Raw genomic sequence first — 22,623 nt, forward strand, 5'->3', positions numbered from 1 at the left:
TGAAATATGAGCTAGAAGATGACAAGAAACAGCACTTAACACAAGTAGAATTAATGGTGTTCATCATGTCCATAGCAAAAGGTACATTAATTGCCATTAAAGCTGAAAATGTTCAGTAATTATTTCAGAAAATGCTCAGGGTTCTGATTTTAGCATTATACAGAACTGTAATGAAAATATCTACTTGAATACTCATCCTTTCCAAACATCTTGTACATCATAAGTTAGTTTCAGAATGTTTGACATTTAATAATAAATTAGTAATTACAGATGAAGACTCAAAGTGAACTTTATTATAGCTGCAGACTCAAAATGAAATGTATTATATGGAAATAAATTATCTTAACCAATTATTATGTTGATTTATTCTTATTCGGTATAATTGAAAATGAACTTAGAATCTACTGTTTTTCTCACTATGGTTCCCTATTTTGGTGTAATGGTTAAGATACCAAGCTAGAAACAGGGAAATTGTGAGTTCTAGTTCCACTTTAGCACAAAGTATCTGGTTGTCTTTGCATCAGTCATTCTCTCTCAGCCCTCAGGAGGAAGCAACAGAAAACCACTTGCCAAGAAAACTACAGGAACAGTACCAGGAATCAACACTGACTCGAAAGGACAAGCAAACAAACAAAAATCAGCACTATATACAAAGCCACATTTCTAATAGCAAGCATCCTAAGCTCTGTGCCTGAAGGGATGAATGCCACTTTCGCATTCCCTCACATTATTTTTATCTTATTTCAGTTTTATAACAACTGGTTTAATAAAGTGCATAGCTAAATGTCTATGGAGATTGTCAGTCATTCAGATCATGGTTGTCTCAAAGGAACTTTTTCAAGAAGCAACTGGACTTTCTGGTTTTTCTTTGAAGATGTTTCACTTCTATCCAAGAAGCTATGTGTGTTCAAAGGAAAAAAACCAGAAAGTCCAGTTGCCTCTTGAAAAAGTTCCTTTGGGACAATTGGTTTAATATTTGAGAACTTTAGAAAATTCTTATTGAAGAAGGGTGAAGAGAATTCTTGCCTTTTTCCTTTAAGAAATAGACTACGACAGCTGCTTCAAAGTGTCATCCACATGCTTTTGCACATACAAACCTGACAGCTTTATTCATACCTTTCCTATCCTTCTGTCAGAAAATCAATATCTGAGTGAACATGTTTACATCAGCTACTGAAAAATGTAAGATGGTTAAGATTCTGAACATATCCTTGACTGTAATCATTAGACATATTTTTCTTGGTTCTGCTAATCAAAATTCAAAATCACTACACAGTACATGAAATGGAAATAAGAGTCTAATTGTATTAGCAAAGGCATTACAATGTAATTTTCATAAATAAGAGTTTGCCTTGATTTATACCTAGTTTCACTGAACCTTCTTTATCCACTGACTGACTAGAATGATAGGTTTAGCATGAACTACACCTATTAAATTGCAGCTATTACATCACGGCTTGCCATTTGAGACTGCTGTCTACTAGGAGCAGAGTGTGCAACTCTTTAATGTCATTGTCACATAATTGTAATTGTCACATAATCCTGGGGTAAGATTGTCTATTTTGAAAAGTTGCAGACCAGGATTTTATAAATTAAGACGTATATAACTACGAGGTATAAATGAAGTATAATTTAAAAGCGGACCTGAAAGACTGCACATCCTTACTGCATGTTGAAAATATATTGCGGGCTGTTGCAATTCGACAATTGGCAAAATGCTCATTATAATCATTTTTTTTAAAAAAAGCCGGTGACCCAAAATGATATCTGCAAACCTTCATCCCTTTGCCTGTGGAGGTGCCATACCAAAGCTTTCACCCTTCTCCGATTCGCGTCTAGGCTGCGATTTCCTGGTAGTCTCACATCGACCCCACAGCCCCGAATAAGTTGGCAAAATGCTGCCGCTTGTTAAACCGGTGAGTATTACCACTTAATAAAAAGGCTGGGATTGTAACTACAATGTACCACTCTGGGTGAGGCTGGACCAAAAACACTTTTCGCTGAAAGTTGAAAATAAGTTGAAAATTTGAAGCATTGAAAGTTGAAAATGCCTAACGTCCTTGTCCTACTGTCCCCATTTATTTGTACCCATTTCTCGTGTTCTTATTCATGTTTATTCTTATCCCTATTATCTTATACATGAGTGGCAAGCTAAATAAATAAAAATAAATAAGATTCAAGCGCATAAAAAGTACGATTTGGTGAACAACTCCCCCCCCCCATCTCCTTGCCGAGCAAATCCCGACCGCCGCTAGAGGGCAGCAACGCCTCTACATCGCGGATCATTCAGCCGCGTTCTAAATACTAAAGACGCGCTGGCCAGGGAATTCTGGGAACTGAAGTCCACACATCCTTAAAGTTCCGGAGATTCAGAAACGCTGTTCTTTTATAATGCCCACTGAGCGGCGTTTGCGCCTGCGCGCCAGCCTTTGCTTTCCGAACGGAAGTTAATAATCTTGTGTCAGACCGGCTTGAGTCGGTGACCGGTTTTGCTTCCGGAGGTCATTGCGTCCGCCGACTGACAAGAGAGTCTTAACGAACCGCGCCTCGGTGACGGGTTTACAATGAGCTATGAGAACCGCCGGGCTTGGGGCCGCAGGGGCGGGCCCCGCGCTTCACAGCCGTCGTCCTCTTCTTCTTCTTCTTCCAGCGGGGGCGGAGGGGGCGGCGGCGGCGGCCGGGGCCGACCTCCTCCTCACCTGAAGGGCCGCGAGATTGGCCTGTGGTACGCACGGAGACAAGGCGAGAGAAGCAAAGAAGCCGAGAGACAGCAGGTGGGTGATGGGAAAAGAAGAGAAGGAGAGCTCGGTTCTCCCTCAGTTGGCGATGCGGGGTATGCCTTCGCCTCAATTAAGGCCGTTTTCCTTGATAGACTGCGGAGCCTTGAAAGTACGGCCAGGAGTTCGACTGAGGGGGCTAGGGAGTTGCTGCTATAGAAATGACGGTGAAGTATGTGTTGAACGTGGGAGACTCTTCAATTTATCTCTGGCCTTTGAGGTTCAGGTATTCTATGAAAAGGTAAGAGAGAAAAAGCTCTTACCTGTTTTCCATCTTCAAATCAGGTTATTAGAATCATAGACCAACATAGTATACACACACACACACACACACACACACACAGAGAGAGAGAGAGAGAGAGAGAGATTGAGATTCATTATTTGTCATTTTTCCTAAGCAAAACAAACTTCAATTATTGTTACCTTTGAACCTGTCCAAGCTCTTTGATAATTTGGATTATTCTCTCCTGGATTATTCTCTGCTGAACTAAGGAGAAATTTCCTGACATAATAGCAGTGTTCCGATATCTCAGGGGCTTCCAGAAAGAAGAGGGAGCCAAACTATTCTCCAAAGCACCTGAGGGCAGAGGACAAGAAGCAATGGGTGGAAACTAATCAATGAAAGAAGCAACTTAGAACTAAGGAGAAATTTAGAACAGTTAGGACAATTAATCAGGGGAACAACTTGACTCCGGAAGTTGTAAATGCTCCAACACTGGAAGCTTTTAAGAAGATATTGGATAACTATTTGTCTGAAGTGTTATAGGGTTTCCTGCCTAAGCAAGGGGTTGGACTAGAAGACCTCCAAGGTCCCTTCCAACTCTTCTTCTTTTCTGATTTTAGTAGATCCTTCTGTGTACAGGGTATCAAGTTGAACATTGTAAAACAGATGTGGCTATGTAATGATATTATCATGCAGTTTTAGCTTGTGGTTCTTTTACTGGCATTGTCATTGCCCATCTGAATTTGGGGGCACATAATGTAATGATTTATAGAGGAACAAAGATACTTCTAAGAATGGCTCTGTTTCTTTTCACTACCTATGCCACAAACTCTGACATCCTCTAACCACTACCTATTGACACTTTGGATAACATTGGTCAGTGAGACAGTTAAATCCAAAATAATATTAAATACTGCATGTTGAATGTTAATAAGATACATTTTATTTACATAGAGAGCTGTGGTGCATATGGATGAGCGCAGAGAAGAACAGATTGTACAACTGCTGAATACTGTCCAGAACAAAAATGAAAAAGAGCAAGAAGCTATGTCTTGGTGGTCTGATGAAGAAGGGTAATAATAATCTTTTTTGTTTTAGACAAAATTACTTTATTTTTCAGTAGGAATTAGAAGCCAAGCAAGGACAGCTTAAGAATGATAAAACAAATAATGATCTGATTTCATGTCCTGACTGCAGATAAAAAAATGTAAGTTTTGAGATCATCTGATTCAATCCCCTTCCCCGTGTATCAATTTACTACTATCCCAAACTTGTGGCCATCTAGGTCCAGTTAATTAACTCCAGTGAAAGGAGAGTGAACCATCACCTAAGACAGTCTGTTCTAGTATTCAATACTTCTCAATTTTAGAGTTTTCCCCCTCTGATGTATGATCAAACCTCCTATCTTGTCATTTATACCCTTTGTTTCTTACCTGTCTTCTGCATTAAATCTAAATGGAGTGGAATGAAGTGTATGTAGTGTAGTATATATATAGGTAGTCCTTGTTTAACAACCACAACTGATACTGGGAAGTCTGTTTTTGAAGCAAAGCGAATGCTAAATAAAACTGTAACTGCTTATGAACTTCAACATTTCTTTGCTCTTCAGACCTGTGAAGGTTGTAAATGTGACGATTGGTTATAAAGTTACTTTTTCATTGCTGTCATAATTGCAAATGATCGATAAGCAAGGCAGTCACTAAACGAAGACTGCACACATACAATCATTTGTTTATTTGCTGTTGTTGTGAAGTATATAATAGAGCCTTTTGGTTTGAGTCATTGTCCATTGGTATTGGCAATATCAGACAGACAAATTAAGTGAACTTTTGGTATTTATTAATGAACATACTAAATTCAAAATGAATTACTTTAAATTATGTGATAACTTTAGACCTGTGAATAACTAACATGCTGAAGTTTGATTGCCTATGATGATAATGTCCTTTACTGTCTTATTCTAAATACTATTCTCAACACTTTCTCTGAATGTTGTATCCATTGACAATAGATTTTTTTTTGTATCTGAATTAACTAGTCAACAGCCCACTGAGATCAGAGAGATAAGCACATTATGTTATACCTTACACATATAATTAAAGTTTTAGACTGCAGCTTATTTGAGATAGTGATGTAGGCAGAGGGAGAATGCAGATTAATACAGGTGAAAACAAAGTACAGATAAAATTTGATTCTGCAAGATTAATTGAAATTAATAGCATCTACTTAATTGTAGATAAGCAAATAGTTATAGATCAGACTTTTATGTTTAAATGTACATTTCAATAACATGCACTTTTTCACAGTAGGAATACTTATAATTATTCTTTTCCAGCTGTGCAAAGGAGGTTCCTACTAAAACAAAGCCTGTGGTGGAAAATCCTGTTGTGGAGAAGGCTCCTGAAAAGAGAAGGCCAGCAGTGGAAAACTCATTTCTGGTTCAAGATTCAGATTATCTCTTACAAGAAAATATGCCTAATAGTGACTTAGATGAACAATTTAAAGAAGAATTGAGAAAGAAAAAGTCTGATTCAAGATATATTGAGATGCAGGTACTGAGGTTTTCTGAATGGTAGGATGCTGTAATTTAATAGAGCATGAGGTATCCATCTCAAAAATCTAGAATCACTTAATGTATGACTTGATATGTATAAAATTATAACATTTTCCCTTCAGTCAAGAATGCTCAACTATTGAAGTTTCATACTTCTGAAATCCTGTTGGCAATGGAATGATGATATGGAAGTGAGGGAGAAAAGTAGTTTATATATTAATCTCTACTTGGAGTTAATAATTTTCATAATAATATAGAATCCAATAAGTGTTAGAGTTGTAATGGATTTGGAAATGTTCTTGGTGTCTTGGTAAAGTAAAAGAACAAAACTTACTAGGCTCAAGGAACTCATGTATTTGGCTAACAAGTGAGATAAATCTATAGGATTATGAATTATGCCTAATTAGACTAATTAGAGGAGATATGTAAGTTCAATTATGTCTCCTCTGCATACCTTTGGGGGTATCATTTTTGTTTCAAACCAGTGTTGTTCAGTTAACAACTTCATGTGTAAAAGTATGTGGATCTCAACTTGCTACTAAGTAGGGTAAGCATTTGTTTTCTCCTTAAATTAGATAGTGAGTAGCTGATATGCAATAGGCAGTTTTCAGAGCTTTAGCTTACTTTGAAGGATCTTGTTGCAGTCCATGGTATTTTCACTGAGGCTAGCACTCCAGTGATGTCACCAACATGACTTAGAGAAAGGTATGCTAAGATACCTTTTTAGTAAAGATGCTGTCTCCTAAATATTTGGTATACATTGTCTTGTTTCAATAATTTTCTCAATTTATGTATAATAAAAAAATATTAAATGTAAAGATAAAACTGAAATCTATTGAATATGGAATATCAGGGAATTTACACTATATTGCCAAAAGTATTCACTCACCTGTCTTTACTCGCATATGAACTTACTGTAAGTGACATCCCATTCCTAATCCATAGGGTTCAATATGATGTCGGTCCACCCTTTGCAGCTATAACAACTTCAACTCTTCTGGGAAGGCTGTCCACAAGGTTTAGGAGTGTGCTTATGGGAATTTTTGACTATTCTTCCAGAAGCGCATTTGTGAGGTCACACACTGATGTTGGATGAGTTTATGTCGCCTACCACTTTGTGGCTGAATTGCTGTCATTCCCAAAGACTTCCACATTCTTATAATACAGCTGACAGTTGACTGTGGAATATTTAGGAGCGAAGAAATTTCACGACTGGATTTGTTGCACAGGTGGCATCCTATCACAGTTCCACGCTGGAATTCACTGAGCTGAGAGCGACCCATTCTTTCACAAATGTTTATAAAAACAATCTGCATGCCTAGGTACTTGATTTTATACACCTGTGGCCATGGAAGTGATTGGAACACCTGATTCTGATTATTTGAATGGGTGAGCGAATACTTTTGGCAATATAGTGTATGTCTATTGAACTTTTAAGAAAAATGAATTATTATGAAGTAAACAAGTTTCATGTTCTTTAATTTGCAGAGATTTCGTGAGAAATTGCCTTCCCACAGTATGAGGAAGGTATGGAATGTTTATTGAAATAATTTTGTTGCATCTTTAACAGGGTTTGGATAAAGAGGTCTAATATGAACAAAAGGAATGCTAAATAGCATGAGAGAAATATCAATAACATATTAAAAGTAGTGCAAAGGGTCATTTCTCTGAAGGAGTTGAAGCTTGATAATATAATGGATGTATTATCAATTTCATTGCGGCTCGCATCAGGGGGTAGTTGACCGGGGAGCACTGGGTTGGGCGTAGCCAGTTCAATGTCACTCATGTTGTGGTGGCCGAGGGTTCTGCCAGCGAAAACGGACTCCCGAGCTCCATTTTCAGCTGCGATGGCCTCCTGAAGCCCTCTGCCAGCAAAAACGGAACTTGGGAGGGCCATCTGCTGCTGGCCCTTTGCTATTTCCAAGTCGGCCCTGCAAGCCAGATCAAAGCATCCTGCGGGCCGGATGCAGCCCAAGAGCCTTGAGTTTGACACCCCTGCACTATAACATCAAATTTAATTACCATTTTTTAAAAATTGTCATCTAGTATTCCTGCTGAAATGGTTATGAACCTAATATTAAAACACTACTTTTAGTTAATGCGGTTGGCTAAAAAGGTAGACTGTAACTCAAGAAATTAAATAGCTGATTATAAAGTACTTAAAAACCATTGTTGTATTAATGCTAACATTTATTTATTGCAAATCTATTTTAACAATCTTAAAAGAGAGAACTTTTTTAGCAAAAAAATGACCCCTTTTAACATGTAAGACTTGTGCGAGCCATAGTACAAGGAAGCTGTTTTTGTTTCTATTTAGTTCCATGTATTAATCCATTTTTCTGATCAGAGACTTAAGAATAAATGCAGACATTTCAGATCTAGTGCAGCTGTTTTCTTTGCTGGAAATGCACCAAATGATAAGCATTTGGTTTCTGCAAATCCAGACTGCTTTTTAATGAATTGCCAACATGTCTGTTTTTTTCTTTTCCCAAAGGGGCTGCAGCTGGTATAATTGTTTCTGGCTATGTTGCATATATTTTTTAATGAATAATGTTTCTTTGTTAATTAATTTAATGTATATCTTATCTTTTATTTAGAAGAGCAGTTTAGACAAAATTGAAACCAAACACTAACTAGATCCTGTGTAGTGTGAATTTTATTTGCTTCATCGATGAATTGATGCATGGATATGCAAGTGGTGCATTTACACACACAAAGTGACTACTTTTATTCTTTTCAAAACAGGAGCTCGTCAACCTTATAAATAATAGTCGGGTAACTGTAATAAGTGGTGAGACTGGTTGTGGAAAGACAACCCAGGTAACCCAGTTCATTTTGGATGACTATATTGAAAGAGGAAAAGGATCTTCTTGCAGGATTGTGTGCACTCAGCCTAGGAGAATCAGTGCTATTTCTGTAAGTGATATTTAACTCCATTCTGTAATTAAAAGTAGTAGCTATGTTTTAAGAAAACATATATTTTGATAAAGTATTTCTTTTTAAAAAATTAAGGTAGCAGAAAGAGTTGCAGCAGAAAGGGCCGAAAGCTGTGGTAATGGAAAAAGCACTGGCTATCAAATTCGCCTTGAAAGGTACGTGATTCCTGTTTACAGCCTGACATTTCACAGAATGCAGATTCTCTTGAACATTTTCCAGTCAGTTTGGAAGTATATTTAACATTTGAGTGGCCAGATGAAATTTTGTTTGATTTTATAGCCAAGAATGGCTTATGCATTTCAGTTGTTAACTTGAACAAAAATGAAGCTCTATAGCTTGACTGGCCTTTAAAATTGGGTACATGATTGCACAACTTTTGAAGACTCCACTGATGTGTTGGAGTTGCAGCTTAACAATAATTGTTTTATAGCCAAGCAGTATTTTTACTGTGACAGATATTGATAGAAAAATAAATAATTGGTTAGTCACATTTTTGCATATATGTAGAGACACCTTTATAATTACACTGTTATTCTAAGCACTGAAAAGAGATATCACATAGACTGATTGACATAAAGAAAGATAACAGTTCAGAAAATAGTAATGGAGAAATCATAATGGATTTATGAAGAAGGGGAAGTAAGATGGTTTTATTTCAGAATGAAGGAAATGCATAGGACCTCACTTTCTGGTGGCTCATGAATACTGACACACATACTGAGGTCTAAGTTAGGCTTTAATGTGCTGCCTTTACAAATGCTTTAAATATCTGTTTGTTCTAGAAACACCCAAAAAAGTTCAAGGAAAGAACAAAGGGGATGATTTAGTTATTATTGGCTTCTGAAGCAAACTGATTGCAAAATTCTTAATTTTGGTTAGTGAGGGTAAAACAGAAAAGCATTGGGAATGAAGATAAAGTGGATTATCTACCAATTAATTGCTGATATCTAATTATTATCTGCCATGTTGAAGTGGGTAAGATGTTGGGATGCTATATTTACCAGTGTTTAAAAGAATTAGGAGGATTGCCAGCACGATTATACAATGCCTGGTCTTCAGGACCATCATAAGACTGACTTTTGATACTGCTAACTAAGTAAAACACAACATAAATTAGAGTAAATTAAACAAATAATGACTTCTGGATCAAACATTAATTGAATGACTTGTGCTACTCTGATCAAAATGTGTGTTTGTTGCTGTTCCCTTGAATGTTGCTTCATTTGTACTGTGCTTTCTTTGTGTGTTGAAATTAAAGTACTTCATAGCAAAAACACAATGCAGGTGGTCTTTGTTTAGCGACCACAGTTTGGACTAAAAACTCAATTGTTTAGTAAATCGGTTCTTAAGTGAAACTAAAACTGTGCTTATGATCTTAGTTCAGCTTTTGTTTCTTTTACAGACTTGAGAAGTTATTTGCAATGATTAGACATAAAGTTACTTTTTCATCAGCGTTGTAACTGCAAATGGTTGCAAAATGACGCAGTTGCTAAATGAGACTTATCTGTATTATAGTACTCAGTACAGTGTTTATGTGATTACATTGGAAGTGGCTTCTCTTTATCTTTTATTCTTACACTATATCAGTGATGGCAAACTTTTTTTTGCCTCGCGTGCCAAAAGGGGGGGTGCAGGGGGGTCGCACGCGGATGAGCCACACCCATAATACAATGCGTGACCCCCAGCGCACATGACCAGCGATTCCCCCATTTTTTGAATGCTGTTTTCGCCCTCCCCAGGCTCTATATAGGAGCCTGGGGAGGGCAAAAACAGCCTCTCCCGCCCCCCCCAGGCCCTCTGGATGCTTCAGGAGCTTTTTGCCTTCAGAGTGCAAAAAAAAAAAGGCCCTACGGGCAAACCGGAAGTCACTTCTGGTTTGTTTATAGGGCCGTTTTTACTCCTCTGGACCCTCAGGGTCCTTCAGGAGGCTTCTCTGAAGGCTCCGGAGGACTAAAAACAGTCCTACGAGCAAACCGCAAGTAACTTCCAGTTTGCTCGTAGGGTTGTTTTTTGTCTTCTGGCCATAGGTTCGCCATCCCGCCACTATATTATTCAGTTATTTTAATAAGCTATAATTTACCAAAGTCATGCTTCAGTTCCAATGAATTTTTTTAAAAAGCTGAACAGCTACTATTTAAACAGTAGGACTTAGGGTATTGTTTTGTTCCAAATAACAAACTAACAGAATAACACAGTTGAAAGGGATCTTAGAGGTCTTCTAGTCCACCCTCCCTGCTCATGATGCTCATGACTAAAGATGAGTCAGGGAAGAACCCCCAAATTAAAGAATAATAGTAATGTTTAAAAACGGATAACATTTAATAAAATGACCAAATTTTACAAGATTTTGATACACTATATTGCCAAAAGTATTTGCTCACCTGCCTTTACTCGCATATGAACTTACTGTAAGTGACTTCCCATTCCTAATCCATAGGGTTCAATATGACGTCAGTCCACCCTTTGCAGCTATAACAGCTTCAACTCTTCTGGGAAGGCTGTCCACAAGGTTTAGGGAATTTTTGACCATTCTTCCAGAAGCCCATTTGTGAGGTCACACACTGATGTTGCATGAGTTTATGTCGCCTATCACTTTGTGGCTGAATTGCTGTCGTTCTCAAACACTTCCACGTTCTTATAATACAGCTGACAGTTGACTGTGCAATATTTAGGAGCGAGGAAATTTCACGACTGGATTTGTTACACAGGTGGCATCCTATCACAGTTCCACGCTGGAATTCACTGAGCTCCTGAGAGCGACCCATTCTTTCACAAATGTTTATAAAAACAGTCTGCATGCCTAGGTACTTGATTTTATACACCTGTGGCCATGGAAGTGATTGGCACACCTGATTCTGATTATTTGGATGGTTGAGCGAATACTTTTGGCAATATAGTGTATTTTGTTTTAAAATCTCCATCTATTTTGGATATCTATCTCAAAAATCTTTTGAAATTTTGCACCACCATATCATGTTCTTATGATTTTATGAGAGTTAAAACTATTTGTATTTTGCCCCCATACTATGGACAGTTCTCTTGTCCACCACCCGTGCTTTGCAAATCATCCAAAGGGATTTTTAGTATAGTTAATGTAATACAATTTGTGCAGAACTGATTCCAGATATTCATTTCTGTGAAGAGTTCCTTCCATTCTTTAGTAGAACTAGACTCCAACGGAGGCATTTTTCTGACATTTTTTCAGCACCACTAAAATCTTTTTGTATGCTATTCAAGCAGCTTATAGATTGTTTCTAATGGCAGTGGAATATGATTGAATGCAAGTTTTTATCCACTCTATTGATTTCAATTGAGATTTTGTCTGAGGAAATGTGTTGATAGAATTATAGTTTTCATCTTTATTTTACACAGCCACTCCATTTGAATCTTAATAAGTGTATAGAGCTGTTGCTAAAGTCATATTGATTCATTATTGCTTTTAAAACTCTGTGTGTCCTATTCCTCTATTTTTTTTTTCAAATGCAAAAAGGGAAACTGAAGTATTCTTAATGGATTTCTTTCAGCCGGTTACCAAGGAGACAAGGTTCAATTTTATACTGCACAACAGGAATTGTCCTGCAATGGCTCCAGTCAGACAAGTATGTATTTTTTTAATCAAAAGAACCAGTAAATGAACTTTTCAAGGATTTATTTAATGGCACATTTGTTGCTGATAACTATTGTACTTGCCATGGCTAGTCATTTCCAATTACTTACTTTTTAATTGCTTTTCCTGGTTTTGAAAACCTCTCTGTCTATTTCCTTTGTATTTTTTGTTGCAGACAATTGTCCAGTGTAAGTCATGTAATCCTTGATGAAGTCCATGAGAGAAATCTTCAATCAGATGTTTTAATGGCAATAATTAAAGACCTCCTGAATGTACGACTAGATTTGAAAATAATTCTGATGAGTGCTACACTGAATGCTGAGAAGTTTTCAGATTATTTTGGTATACGGCATACTCAACATTTTAATATGTAAAATGTAATTAGTTTTAACTTGCTAGTTAATATCTAAAAATAAAACAAGCCTACACTAGCATGAAACTAGCATTGAATACTTCTGAATCAGAATAGCTAAATCAAAATAGGTAATAAATGTTGTGTGGTATGGCACACGTTTTTAATCAAACCAAGGTGCATATAAATTTGTCAAATATTGCAAAATCTAAACTGAGGTCAGGACAAAAATTAGACATATTTGAATTTAATTTTAATGTTTTATAGCATTTTTTCTTTGGGTAAAAAAGGGGGTTCTTCTAGCTTGGGGTGATTTCATAGTTTCACAGTGCAAAATAGGTGTTCCAAGCGTAACATCATATTTACATGTATGTTTACATATTTTGGAAGGCAGAAATTAAATGAATTTGTTAGAAAGTGGGATTTGGGATGTGCAGGTTTCCTTTTTAATCCATTTCTTTGACACTTTGAAGACCACGGCACAATATCTATTTCCGGTATTTCATGTTTAGAAACATGCTGAAGTTTTTGCTGGGTTTCTGCCAAGGTTTGCTGCTTGTTGTAGCAACCTTTCTTGAACGTATGCAAGTATATCCCATAGATGGGCTGCTAACTCATCCAAACAGCATCTTTGTATGAATACTGACATTCTGCACATTCCCAAGATGTTACAGGCTTACTCTTTTATCTTCTAATGCATAGATAGGTTTGCAGTTGGTTTTTTTGTTTGTATAGTTTTATGTCCCTTATAGTACTCTTATGCATATGTAAAAGAATGCTTACTTTCTTTTAAGAAACTAGATCAGTGCAAAGTTTTTTTGAGAGGTTCTTTTATTTTTTATATGCTTCATGTTCTTTTGAACAGTATTTTATGCCTCTGTTTCATTCACATAGCAGCCTTGTTAAAAATGCTACTGTTGTAATATTTTTTCTCTTCTTTTCGTAAGACGGTTGTCCTATGATCCATATTCCTGGCTTGGCTTATCCTGTCAAGGAATACCTTTTGGAAGATGTAATTGAGAAATTACGGTTAGTCAAAAACTCCTTTTTTCCCCTTTTCAGAATTAATTCTAATCTAAATTGAGCAGCGAATAGATTTCAATTTATAGATAAGGTTTCCCTCTAATCTCTTCTTCATATTGCCACACTTGATCCTGTACTGAAACCTTTCAGAATAAATTTGAAGTTTAGTGGTTAATCTTCACTAGTTCAACAAACGTTCAAAGTTGTGATAATGCTGAATGACTGACCTTGAAGTTCCAGCCATTGCATCGCCCTCACAATCATGTGATCACAATCTGGGTGCTCAGCAACTGAGTCATGGAAAGTTTGCAGCATCCCATGAGCACACAATTGCAATTTGTATCCTTTTTGCCAGCTTCCTATAAGCGAGATCAAGGGGAATTGGGCATGGAAGGTTGCAAGTTGCTCCCACTTTTTTCTCTTGCAGAGAGAAAATTACAGGGCTCTCATACTTGCAATACCCGATAGCATCCCCAATCTGGATACAATTGCATGGTGCCCCAGCACTCCCCTACCTCACCTTCTAGTATTCACCTGCCCAGGATTTTTACCTTCTAGCCAGCTTCTGCATTGCCTTTGCTTGTGGGAAGCTGGCATGAAGTTGCAAGTCACAGTCACGTGAGGCCCTTGCCCAAGAACCCATAATTTCTACATAACTATGGCAACAGTGATTGTTGGGATTGCTGTTGAGTGATACGGTCAATCGCTAAGTGATATGGTCACATGATATAGTGCTTTACAACCACATTGCTTACCGATGGAAATTCCATTCCCAATTACATTAAGCGTGGATTACTTGTGTAGTAAAAAAAAAGAAAATTCATTTTGCAAGCAAATATAATTTTGCTACAAGTTTGTAATCCTAACATTGTGCTGTTTGAAGGTACATGCCAGAAAATACAGATCGCAGGCCACATTGGAAAAAGAGATTTATGCAGGGACATATAAGCAGACCAGAAAAGGAAGAAAAAGAAGAAATTTATCATGAACAATGGCCAGATTATGTAAAGCAATTAAAAACACGGTATGTATATTTCTTCTCCATTTTTAAAGCGACTTTCAAATTTCTTTTATCTAATAACTCTTTTAACTTTTTGTAAGGAAGCAAGCTATTGATTAACTGTTAGTTGACTTCATGGTAATTAAGTGAGATTGTGAAACAGAAGTACAGGTGAAACTCGAAAAATTAGAATATTGTACAAAAGTTCATTTATTTCAATAATGCAATTTAAAAGGTGAAACTAATATATGAGATAAGACTCATTACATGCAAAGCAAGATAGTTCAAGCGGTGATTTGTCATAATTGTGATGATTATGCGTACAGCTCATGAAAACCCCAAATCCACCATCTCAGAAAATTAGAATATTACATGCAATCAATAAAACAAGGATTATATATAGAACAGTATTGGACCTCTGAAAAGTATAAGCATGCATATGTACTCAGTACTTGGTTTGGGCCCCTTTTGCAGCAATTACTGCCTCAATGCGGCGTGGCATTGAAGCTATCAGCCTGTTGCACTGCTGAGGTGTTATGGAAAACCAGGATGCTTCACTAGCGGCTTTCAGCTCTTCTGCATTGTTCGGTCTCATGTCTCTCATCTTTATCTTGGCAATCCCCCATAGATTCTCTATGGGGTTCAGGTCAGGCGAGTTTGCTGGCCAATCAAGCACCAACAGTCATTGAACCAGGTTTTGGTGCTTTTGGCAGGGTGGGCAGCTGGAAAATGAAGTCAGCATCCCCATAAAGCTCGTCTGCAGAAGGAAGCATGAAGTGCTCCAAAATCTCCTGGTAAACGGCTGCGTTGACCCTAGTTTTAATGAAGCACAGTAGTCCAAAGTCCTGTTGCTCAGTGGTCCAAAGTCCTCTTTTCTGATGAGAGCAAATTTTACATCTCATTTGGAAACCAAGGATCCAGAATATGGAGGAAGAATGGAGAGGCCAATCAAGCACGGTAATCCTACGGTCATTGAACCAGTTTTTGGTGCCTTTGGCAAAAGTTGCTCTCATCAGAAAAGAGGATGATGGATTTGTGGTTTTCATGAGCTGTACGCCATAATCATCACAATTATGACAAATCACCGCTTGAACTATCTTGCTTTGCATATAATGAGTCTTATGTATTAGTTTCACCTTTTAAGTTGCATTACTGAAATAAATGAACTTTTGCACAATATTCTAATTTTTCGAGTTTCACCTATATACAAGCAGCAGTATTTTTTGAATTTTTGCTAAGTGTATTGAAGCAGTATTTATTTATTTACAAATTAATTTACTGACTAATGTACAGAAGATGTAAGTAGCTGTGTAGGGAAAAGCAAAAAAAGTTCTCATTGCTTGAAAACAAATAGTTTATTTAATGTAATTTCTTTTTAGAACTGTTATCCTGGCCTTAAAACACATTATAACTAGTTCTGTTTTTTTTTTCATACAGTGAGAAGCAGCATAACCTTAAGCATAGCAATTTTGTATTAGCTATATTGATTCTTTATTCTTTGCATGATTTCTAGATACTCAGAAACTACAATTGATGCACTGGGAATGATAGATGATGATAAAATTGATCTTGATTTGATAGCAGCATTAATAAGATATATTGCTCTTGAAGAAGAGGTGAGTTTCTTATTGGCTAGTAGATTGGTTTGCTTGTTTTATTTACTTGTTTGTGCAGAGAAGTGCTAATATATATTGAGAAACAGTGAAAAGAGCCATATTGGTGTAGTGGTTAAGATGCTGGCCTAGAAACCAGGAGACTAAGTTCTAGTCCTGCCTTAGGCATGAAAGCCAGCTGGGAAACTTTGGATCATTCACTCTCTCTCAACCCAGCCCATCTCATAGACTTGTTGTGGGGAAAATAGGAAGACGAACAAGTACGAAGTATCTTCATCACACCGAGTTACTTTAAAAACAATAAAGGTGCAACAAAACATCAAACTAAAATAAATAATAAAATATTTCTTAGTGTTATACATTGCCTATACAAGTGTTAATTTATATAGTATTGAATAATACTAGATAAATAATAGGCTATCAAGATTTTGACCACTATCTGATGACTTTAACCTTTTCTCAATAAATGATGAGCATGATACAAGATCACTTCACTGCCATTCCAAATATTCTCTCAGATATATGCCTGCAAAGAAAATGTATAGGCTTGAATGGATTATTTTAAGAAATAGTTCATGTTTATAAACAGAAAATACATGTTCTTATATTTTGTTACATAGCTTAGGAGAAAAACATATGTAATATTTTTGATTTATTTGTTAAGAAGAGATTAATATAACTTGCATTTCTGAACTTCCAATCTGGTCTAGCGGAAATGGGATGAAAATGAGAATGTGGAGACAGTTTTTAATGTATGTTGTGTGAATAGAATTTTGCTTTATATAAAAAAAGAGTAGGTAAACCTAGAAATTGTCATCTCCACTTAAAATTCAGCAGCTAGCCAGATGGAATTTACAATTTTATTTACAAAAGCAAATGGTACTAACCAGCAAAATAGATTTAAATATTTCTGGTAGGCAATCTACACTCCTGTTGTAGTAAATTTCCTACAGAAACTCCACAAGCATGAAAGGAGAGATCTTGGTGATGAAAAATTCCATGTTGTCCTCTTTCAGTTTCATTGGCATAGTATATCCTTTGGTTGTTGGAGGGTGGGAAAAAAAGGAGAAAAAATCTAAGTCTTGGCTTCCGATGAGGGTTGGCCTACCTCTTTTTAAACAAGCTCTATTTAAAAATATCACCCTAGAATTATGTGTGTGAACATATTGTATGCTATATTTATAAATTTTAAAATGCAGATGTGTTGTTTAATATGCCTGTTTTATATCCAGGAAGGCGCAATTCTAGTATTTCTTCCTGGATGGGATAACATTAGCACACTGCATGATCTTCTGGTTTCTCAAGTTATGTTTAAATCAGGTAAAATTTTAAAACTGAAATAGTTTCTTTAATACCATATGGTAGGCTAGATCTTTTGTAGAATAATTCAGTAAATTATTTTCAGACATACAGTATATTGGCTTACATTACCTTACAATTTAGAACTGGAATGAAGAACTAAATTGTTGAACAACTACTCTAATTCATAAAGCTATGTATATCTACATTATGTTGAATAATATAATAATGGTACTCTGAACCTCTCCTTCTATTCTGTTTAAAATTGCTTTGCATGCTAGTGAATATCCAAGTCCTGATTTTCATCTTACATAATAGCTAAAGTGGGATTATTGAACTACTTGTTGTTGGAAAGGCAGCACAGTAAGTGATAATAGAATTTAAGGGATAGGTCAAGGAGATGATGATAATACTAATAATAGCAGCAACAATAACAGAAACATATTAAATATATATATGCTACCCCAGTATAATGACTCTGAGGCTTTGACTGGTCAATGCTAGTGGAATAGATTTAAACTACAATCCTATGTCTACACAGTTCTGTGAAAAAAATATTTACCCCTTTCATATTTTCATTTCTGAATGTTTGTGTGCCTTTGCCATTGAACTTGATATAGATAGTTTTGCTAATGATATTAAAGAAATCTAACTAAACAGATAACATTAATATTTAGTGCTTTTTTCATTTATTTCATAAGCATCTATTTAACAAGATGTAAACACCTTGAATTGCACCTGGAAGCAGATTGGCAGCCAGTGCAGCTCATGGAGCAGTGATGTTGTATGGGCTGTTCTTCGGATTCCAAGAACTTCCCCCGCCACCACAATCTGCACCAGCTGCAGCTTCTGAATGCTCTTCAAAGGTAGCCCCATGTAGAGTTCACTACAATAGTCCAGCTATGAGACTAGCGCCTGAATGGCTAAGCACAGTATAATTGCAAAATAAGTTGAAAAAGGTCATCTTAACGATTATCCGATTTTATCATAGTTGTATGTATTAAGTTCATACATACAATGTTTACTGGCGCAGTGTGAACTATTTTAAATAGGAACTTCAAGAGATTTTCATGCCCACACGAACATGCACTTTGAGAAAATCTTTGGAGAAACTGTTCCCCCGATCATACCCCTATCTGTTAAAATTGTACATTTGGAATAGAGAACAAATATAAACTAGGAAGCCCTTTGTAACACAGCAAAACTAAATCATCCTTGAGAAGTGGCTCTTCAGTTTTTCCTCAAAAATTAGCAGAGATGGAATACTCCAGTTTCCATAGATCAGTGGTGGGTTGCAGGCGGTACGCCCCGATACGGGCGTATCAGAGCCAGCCCGGAGCACCGGATAAGGTTCCGGTACGGTGCTCGGGAGGACCCACCCGCCCGCCCGAGCTCCTTACTGGTGTTTAAAGGCTTCTGCGGAGCAGCTGGAGAGTCACAGAGGCGCTAAGATGCATGCGCGTGTTGCGTGCGTCCATGAGGACGCCGCCGGCCCTGTTCCAACCGTACTGGTTGAAACGGGATTTGCAACCCACTATTGCCATAGATCCATCCCTTCCAATGTTTTACACACTGCTGACTATTGGGAAATATTGATTAAATATTTATCATTATTCTTTCTGTCAAATCCATCCATTCCAATTTATTTAATACCTATCCTAATATTGAAAATGTATAGTATCTTTATCTTAGTAACAACAAATGTGGCTGTATTAAAAATCATATTTAGTAAAACTTAAGTTTTTAATTAATTGGAAAGTACCTTTGAGAACTGTTTGTACAGCTTCATTGTCTTTTTATATTTAAGACCTCTACTTTTTCTGTTTCCTAACTGAATTTCACATACAACATCTTGTGTATTTTAATTTTCAGATAGGTTTGTCATCATACCTTTGCATTCATTAATGCCTACTGTTAACCAGACTCAGGTATGTATAACTGGTGCTAACCATAATTTTATTAACTTTATGTGTAGTAGTAGTCTTCCCACATTGACTGTATCATCTGGCAACTCTTAAGTTACAACAATGTAAAAAATAATAGCTTTACAACCAGACCTTGCATTTATGACTGTTGCAGCATCTAACAGTCATGTAATCACCATTAGGGTGCTTTGCAACCTGGCATTTATTTATTTATCTCATTTCTACACTACTCTTTAAGTAACTCTGGATGATTTGTAGTAAGAAACATACCATAGTATAAAAGGAGAAATAAAAGCAGAGTTAAAACTAATGCAAAAACACCCTTAAAAATTGAGCTATTAAAGTTAAGGAGCAACTTCACATCACCAACCACCCGCAAGATTGCATATCCCTTTTATACTTCCCTGCCAACTGGCAAAGTCAGTTCTGACTTTGTGTCAGTCCCCATTTGTGTGCTTTGCAATTGGCTTGAAACAAACAGAGTTAATAGGGAAGACGGAAGTAGAATCATAAGTCATGGTTGGTTGTGTGATGTTTTGTTTAGCAACCATGGTGCTAAGCGATGAAGTTGCTGGTTCTAATTTTGGTCACTAAGTAGAAAATGTATGCATCTCTTAAAAATATCTTAAATTTGAATATAATATTTACATTTTCTTGAGCATTTTAAGTAATGTGGAAAAAAATCAGCATTTCTCCTACTCTGAAAAGATTAAGGACATAACTCAAAATGTAGACATCATAAATCTCACATATTATAGAATGATCTTATACTACCCAACTTTAGCAGTGTTACATATACTACACAAAGTCTTGTGGGATTGGGGTGGATTATAAATAGTGCAAAATAAGTAATATATCTCTTACGATAAAGAACATAATGCTTTAATTAGGGGAAGTTTTTCTATTTTCAAACACTTGTTTTTCAAGAGATTAAAAATTATTGGTTATAGTCAGGTTTTAACATAGCAAGAATAGATCCATTTGTCTGTGGCACTTGAGTATCTTAGAAGTAGTTCAAATCACACTGATTTGAGCAAATCTATTCTATATATAAGAAGTTTATCTTCAGCTTCCATATTGTATTTTTTTTCCTTTTTGATTGCTAGTACTTGGTATTTAAATGATGTATATCAAGTGATATATTCATTTTTTTAACTAAAGTGATTTAATGTTTAATAAATTTAATAAATAATACATTAAAAACCCTTATAATAAAAATAGATTTGATAATTTATTATCCTTGTGTCTTTTCCATGCTTTCCTTTAGGTATTCAAAAAGACCCCTCCTGGTGTTCGTAAAATTGTAATTGCTACAAACATTGCTGAGACTAGGTAAACATTAGTTTATGCTTCTAGAAATATATGAAATTAATTTATTAGCAAAAAATTGAGTAGTTTAATAAAAATTGAAGTTATTTCTTTGTATCACAGTAGGAATAAAATGGAGGGAAATATTTCTAAACATTTTCTCTGTTTTTTTCATTATTATTCTATTTTGTTTAGATATTTTAAAGGATATACAAGAGGATCTAGGCATATTCAGCATTTATAAATTGAATTGTATTCCTGAGTTTGGAGTTAGGGACAGTACCTACCATAATCTAATGAGAGAAACAACCTAGAACTAAGGAGAAATTTCCTGACAGTTAATTAATCATTGGAACAACTTGCCTCCAGAAGTTGTGAGTGCCCCAACACTGGATGTTTTTAAGAAAATATTGGATATCCATTTGTCTGAAATTGTATAGGGTTTCTTGTCTAAGCAGAGGGTTGGACTAGAAGACCTCCAAGGTCCCTTCCAACTCTGTTATTCTATACTATTCTAATTTTATTGAGTCAAGAATTGCAGAATTCTAAACCAGGATATAAGTATAAGTAAGTATAATCTTTATTGTCATTGTATTTAAATACAACGAAATACGGACTGTCTGTGCTGCGAAATTGTGGAAGGCATGAAATTGAGTAAGGCAGGCTAACAGAATAAATGCAAAGATGCTTTATTTCTTTTTATTTTTTTGGTTATGCCTCAGAAGGCACATCTGAAATTAAATGAATAGTACATTGCTATTTTACTTACACTGCTAAATTTCCACTGCCAGTCTTAGTTAAGGCAGATTTATTTGGCTTAAGGTACCTGTCCTACAATTATTTGATGCTCAGACTGGCAATTCTTATTGATGAAATGTAGCTAATTATATGTAGAATTAACACTATGTCAGAGTTAAGTATTATACATTAAGCAATTCCATTAAGTTTCTCCCAGTTATATCTGGCAATGTGGTTTAATTCTAATATTGCAGTGTAAATTTCATCATTTCACACTATAGTATTACCAGGATTGCTTTTTTTGTATGACTTTTGGCAAAGGAGAAAACAAGGCATTATAGATAAGCAAATTGCTTCTCATTTCTCTGTTTCTCATTTCTGCAGTATCACCATAGATGATGTAGTTTATGTTATAGATGGAGGGAAGATAAAAGAAACTCATTTTGACACACAGAATAATATCAGCACCATGGCTGCAGAATGGGTTAGCAAAGCAAATGCCAAGCAAAGAAAAGGGAGAGCAGGCAGGTAAGTGTAATACCTATTGTTATAAAATTTGTTCAGTAGCAAAATGTTGGCTCATTTGGAACATTTTCTAATTAACTTTAAAGACATTTCATTTTTCCCTTCATTGCAGATGCTTTCTTAATATTGAAGTCTTATTGCTTCCCTACTGAAATTTTATCTGCTGACTGGCTCTTCTAATTTAATACTTTTTTAATGAGTAGAAAAATCAAGGTAGTATAGCTGAGCCCCACTATATTTTATGGTAAATATATCAGGGATTTGGATAGAAGTTGCTTTATCAAATGCAACCCCTACTATCTTCATATTTCACTTAGTCAGGTGCTTAAACTATGAAAATTGATACCTGAATTGTATGTATTAGTGGTTTTTAAAAAATGCTTTACCAATTATTAACATGATTATTTTCTCTGGTATTTAAACTTAGTTTAAATATTGTGTAAATTCAGTTTTTTTATTTTACTTCTTCTGTGATCTCTTGATACTGGTATTAAAAAATGTAGTATGTAATATGAGTTACAATAAAAAATACAAATTCTTAATCTGAATGTATTTTAACCATTGTCTATCAAAAGTTGTTGGAAGCTTCAAAATAATTCTTCTTTTCCCTACAAATGTGTACAGATAATATGAGAGGTTGAATTCAGAGGGCCAGATTCTTTCTTCTTGACTAGATGTTGCATGTGTTTGTAAACTAATCACTTAGTGTGGATTTATCAGTAGTATTTTTTGTTTATCAATT

General features: G+C 35.9%; 1 protein-coding gene across 1 annotated transcript in view; it reads left to right on the forward strand.

The window, feature by feature from the left end:
• Positions 1 to 2,507: 2,507 nt before the first annotated feature.
• Positions 2,508 to 22,623, forward strand: part of DHX36 (DEAH-box helicase 36) — a 29,941-nt gene continuing 9,825 nt past the window's right edge. The window contains exons 1-15 of the mRNA XM_087725340.1: positions 2,508 to 2,774; positions 3,955 to 4,073; positions 5,336 to 5,552; positions 7,043 to 7,081; positions 8,300 to 8,470; positions 8,567 to 8,646; positions 12,016 to 12,090; positions 12,274 to 12,440; positions 13,398 to 13,479; positions 14,357 to 14,497; positions 15,987 to 16,089; positions 17,319 to 17,406; positions 19,258 to 19,313; positions 20,578 to 20,642; positions 21,741 to 21,884. Coding sequence (XP_087581466.1) covers positions 2,565 to 2,774; positions 3,955 to 4,073; positions 5,336 to 5,552; positions 7,043 to 7,081; positions 8,300 to 8,470; positions 8,567 to 8,646; positions 12,016 to 12,090; positions 12,274 to 12,440; positions 13,398 to 13,479; positions 14,357 to 14,497; positions 15,987 to 16,089; positions 17,319 to 17,406; positions 19,258 to 19,313; positions 20,578 to 20,642; positions 21,741 to 21,884 — 1,757 coding nt within the window. The 5' untranslated portion in view covers positions 2,508 to 2,564. The remainder of the gene's footprint in view (positions 2,775 to 3,954; positions 4,074 to 5,335; positions 5,553 to 7,042; positions 7,082 to 8,299; positions 8,471 to 8,566; positions 8,647 to 12,015; positions 12,091 to 12,273; positions 12,441 to 13,397; positions 13,480 to 14,356; positions 14,498 to 15,986; positions 16,090 to 17,318; positions 17,407 to 19,257; positions 19,314 to 20,577; positions 20,643 to 21,740; positions 21,885 to 22,623) is intronic.

Source organism: Thamnophis sirtalis, unplaced genomic scaffold (assembly GCF_051295495.1).
Source record: "Thamnophis sirtalis isolate CommonGarterSnake01/CBP01778 unplaced genomic scaffold, rThaSir2_p1.2 scaffold_11, whole genome shotgun sequence".
NCBI lineage: Eukaryota > Metazoa > Chordata > Lepidosauria > Squamata > Natricidae > Thamnophis > Thamnophis sirtalis.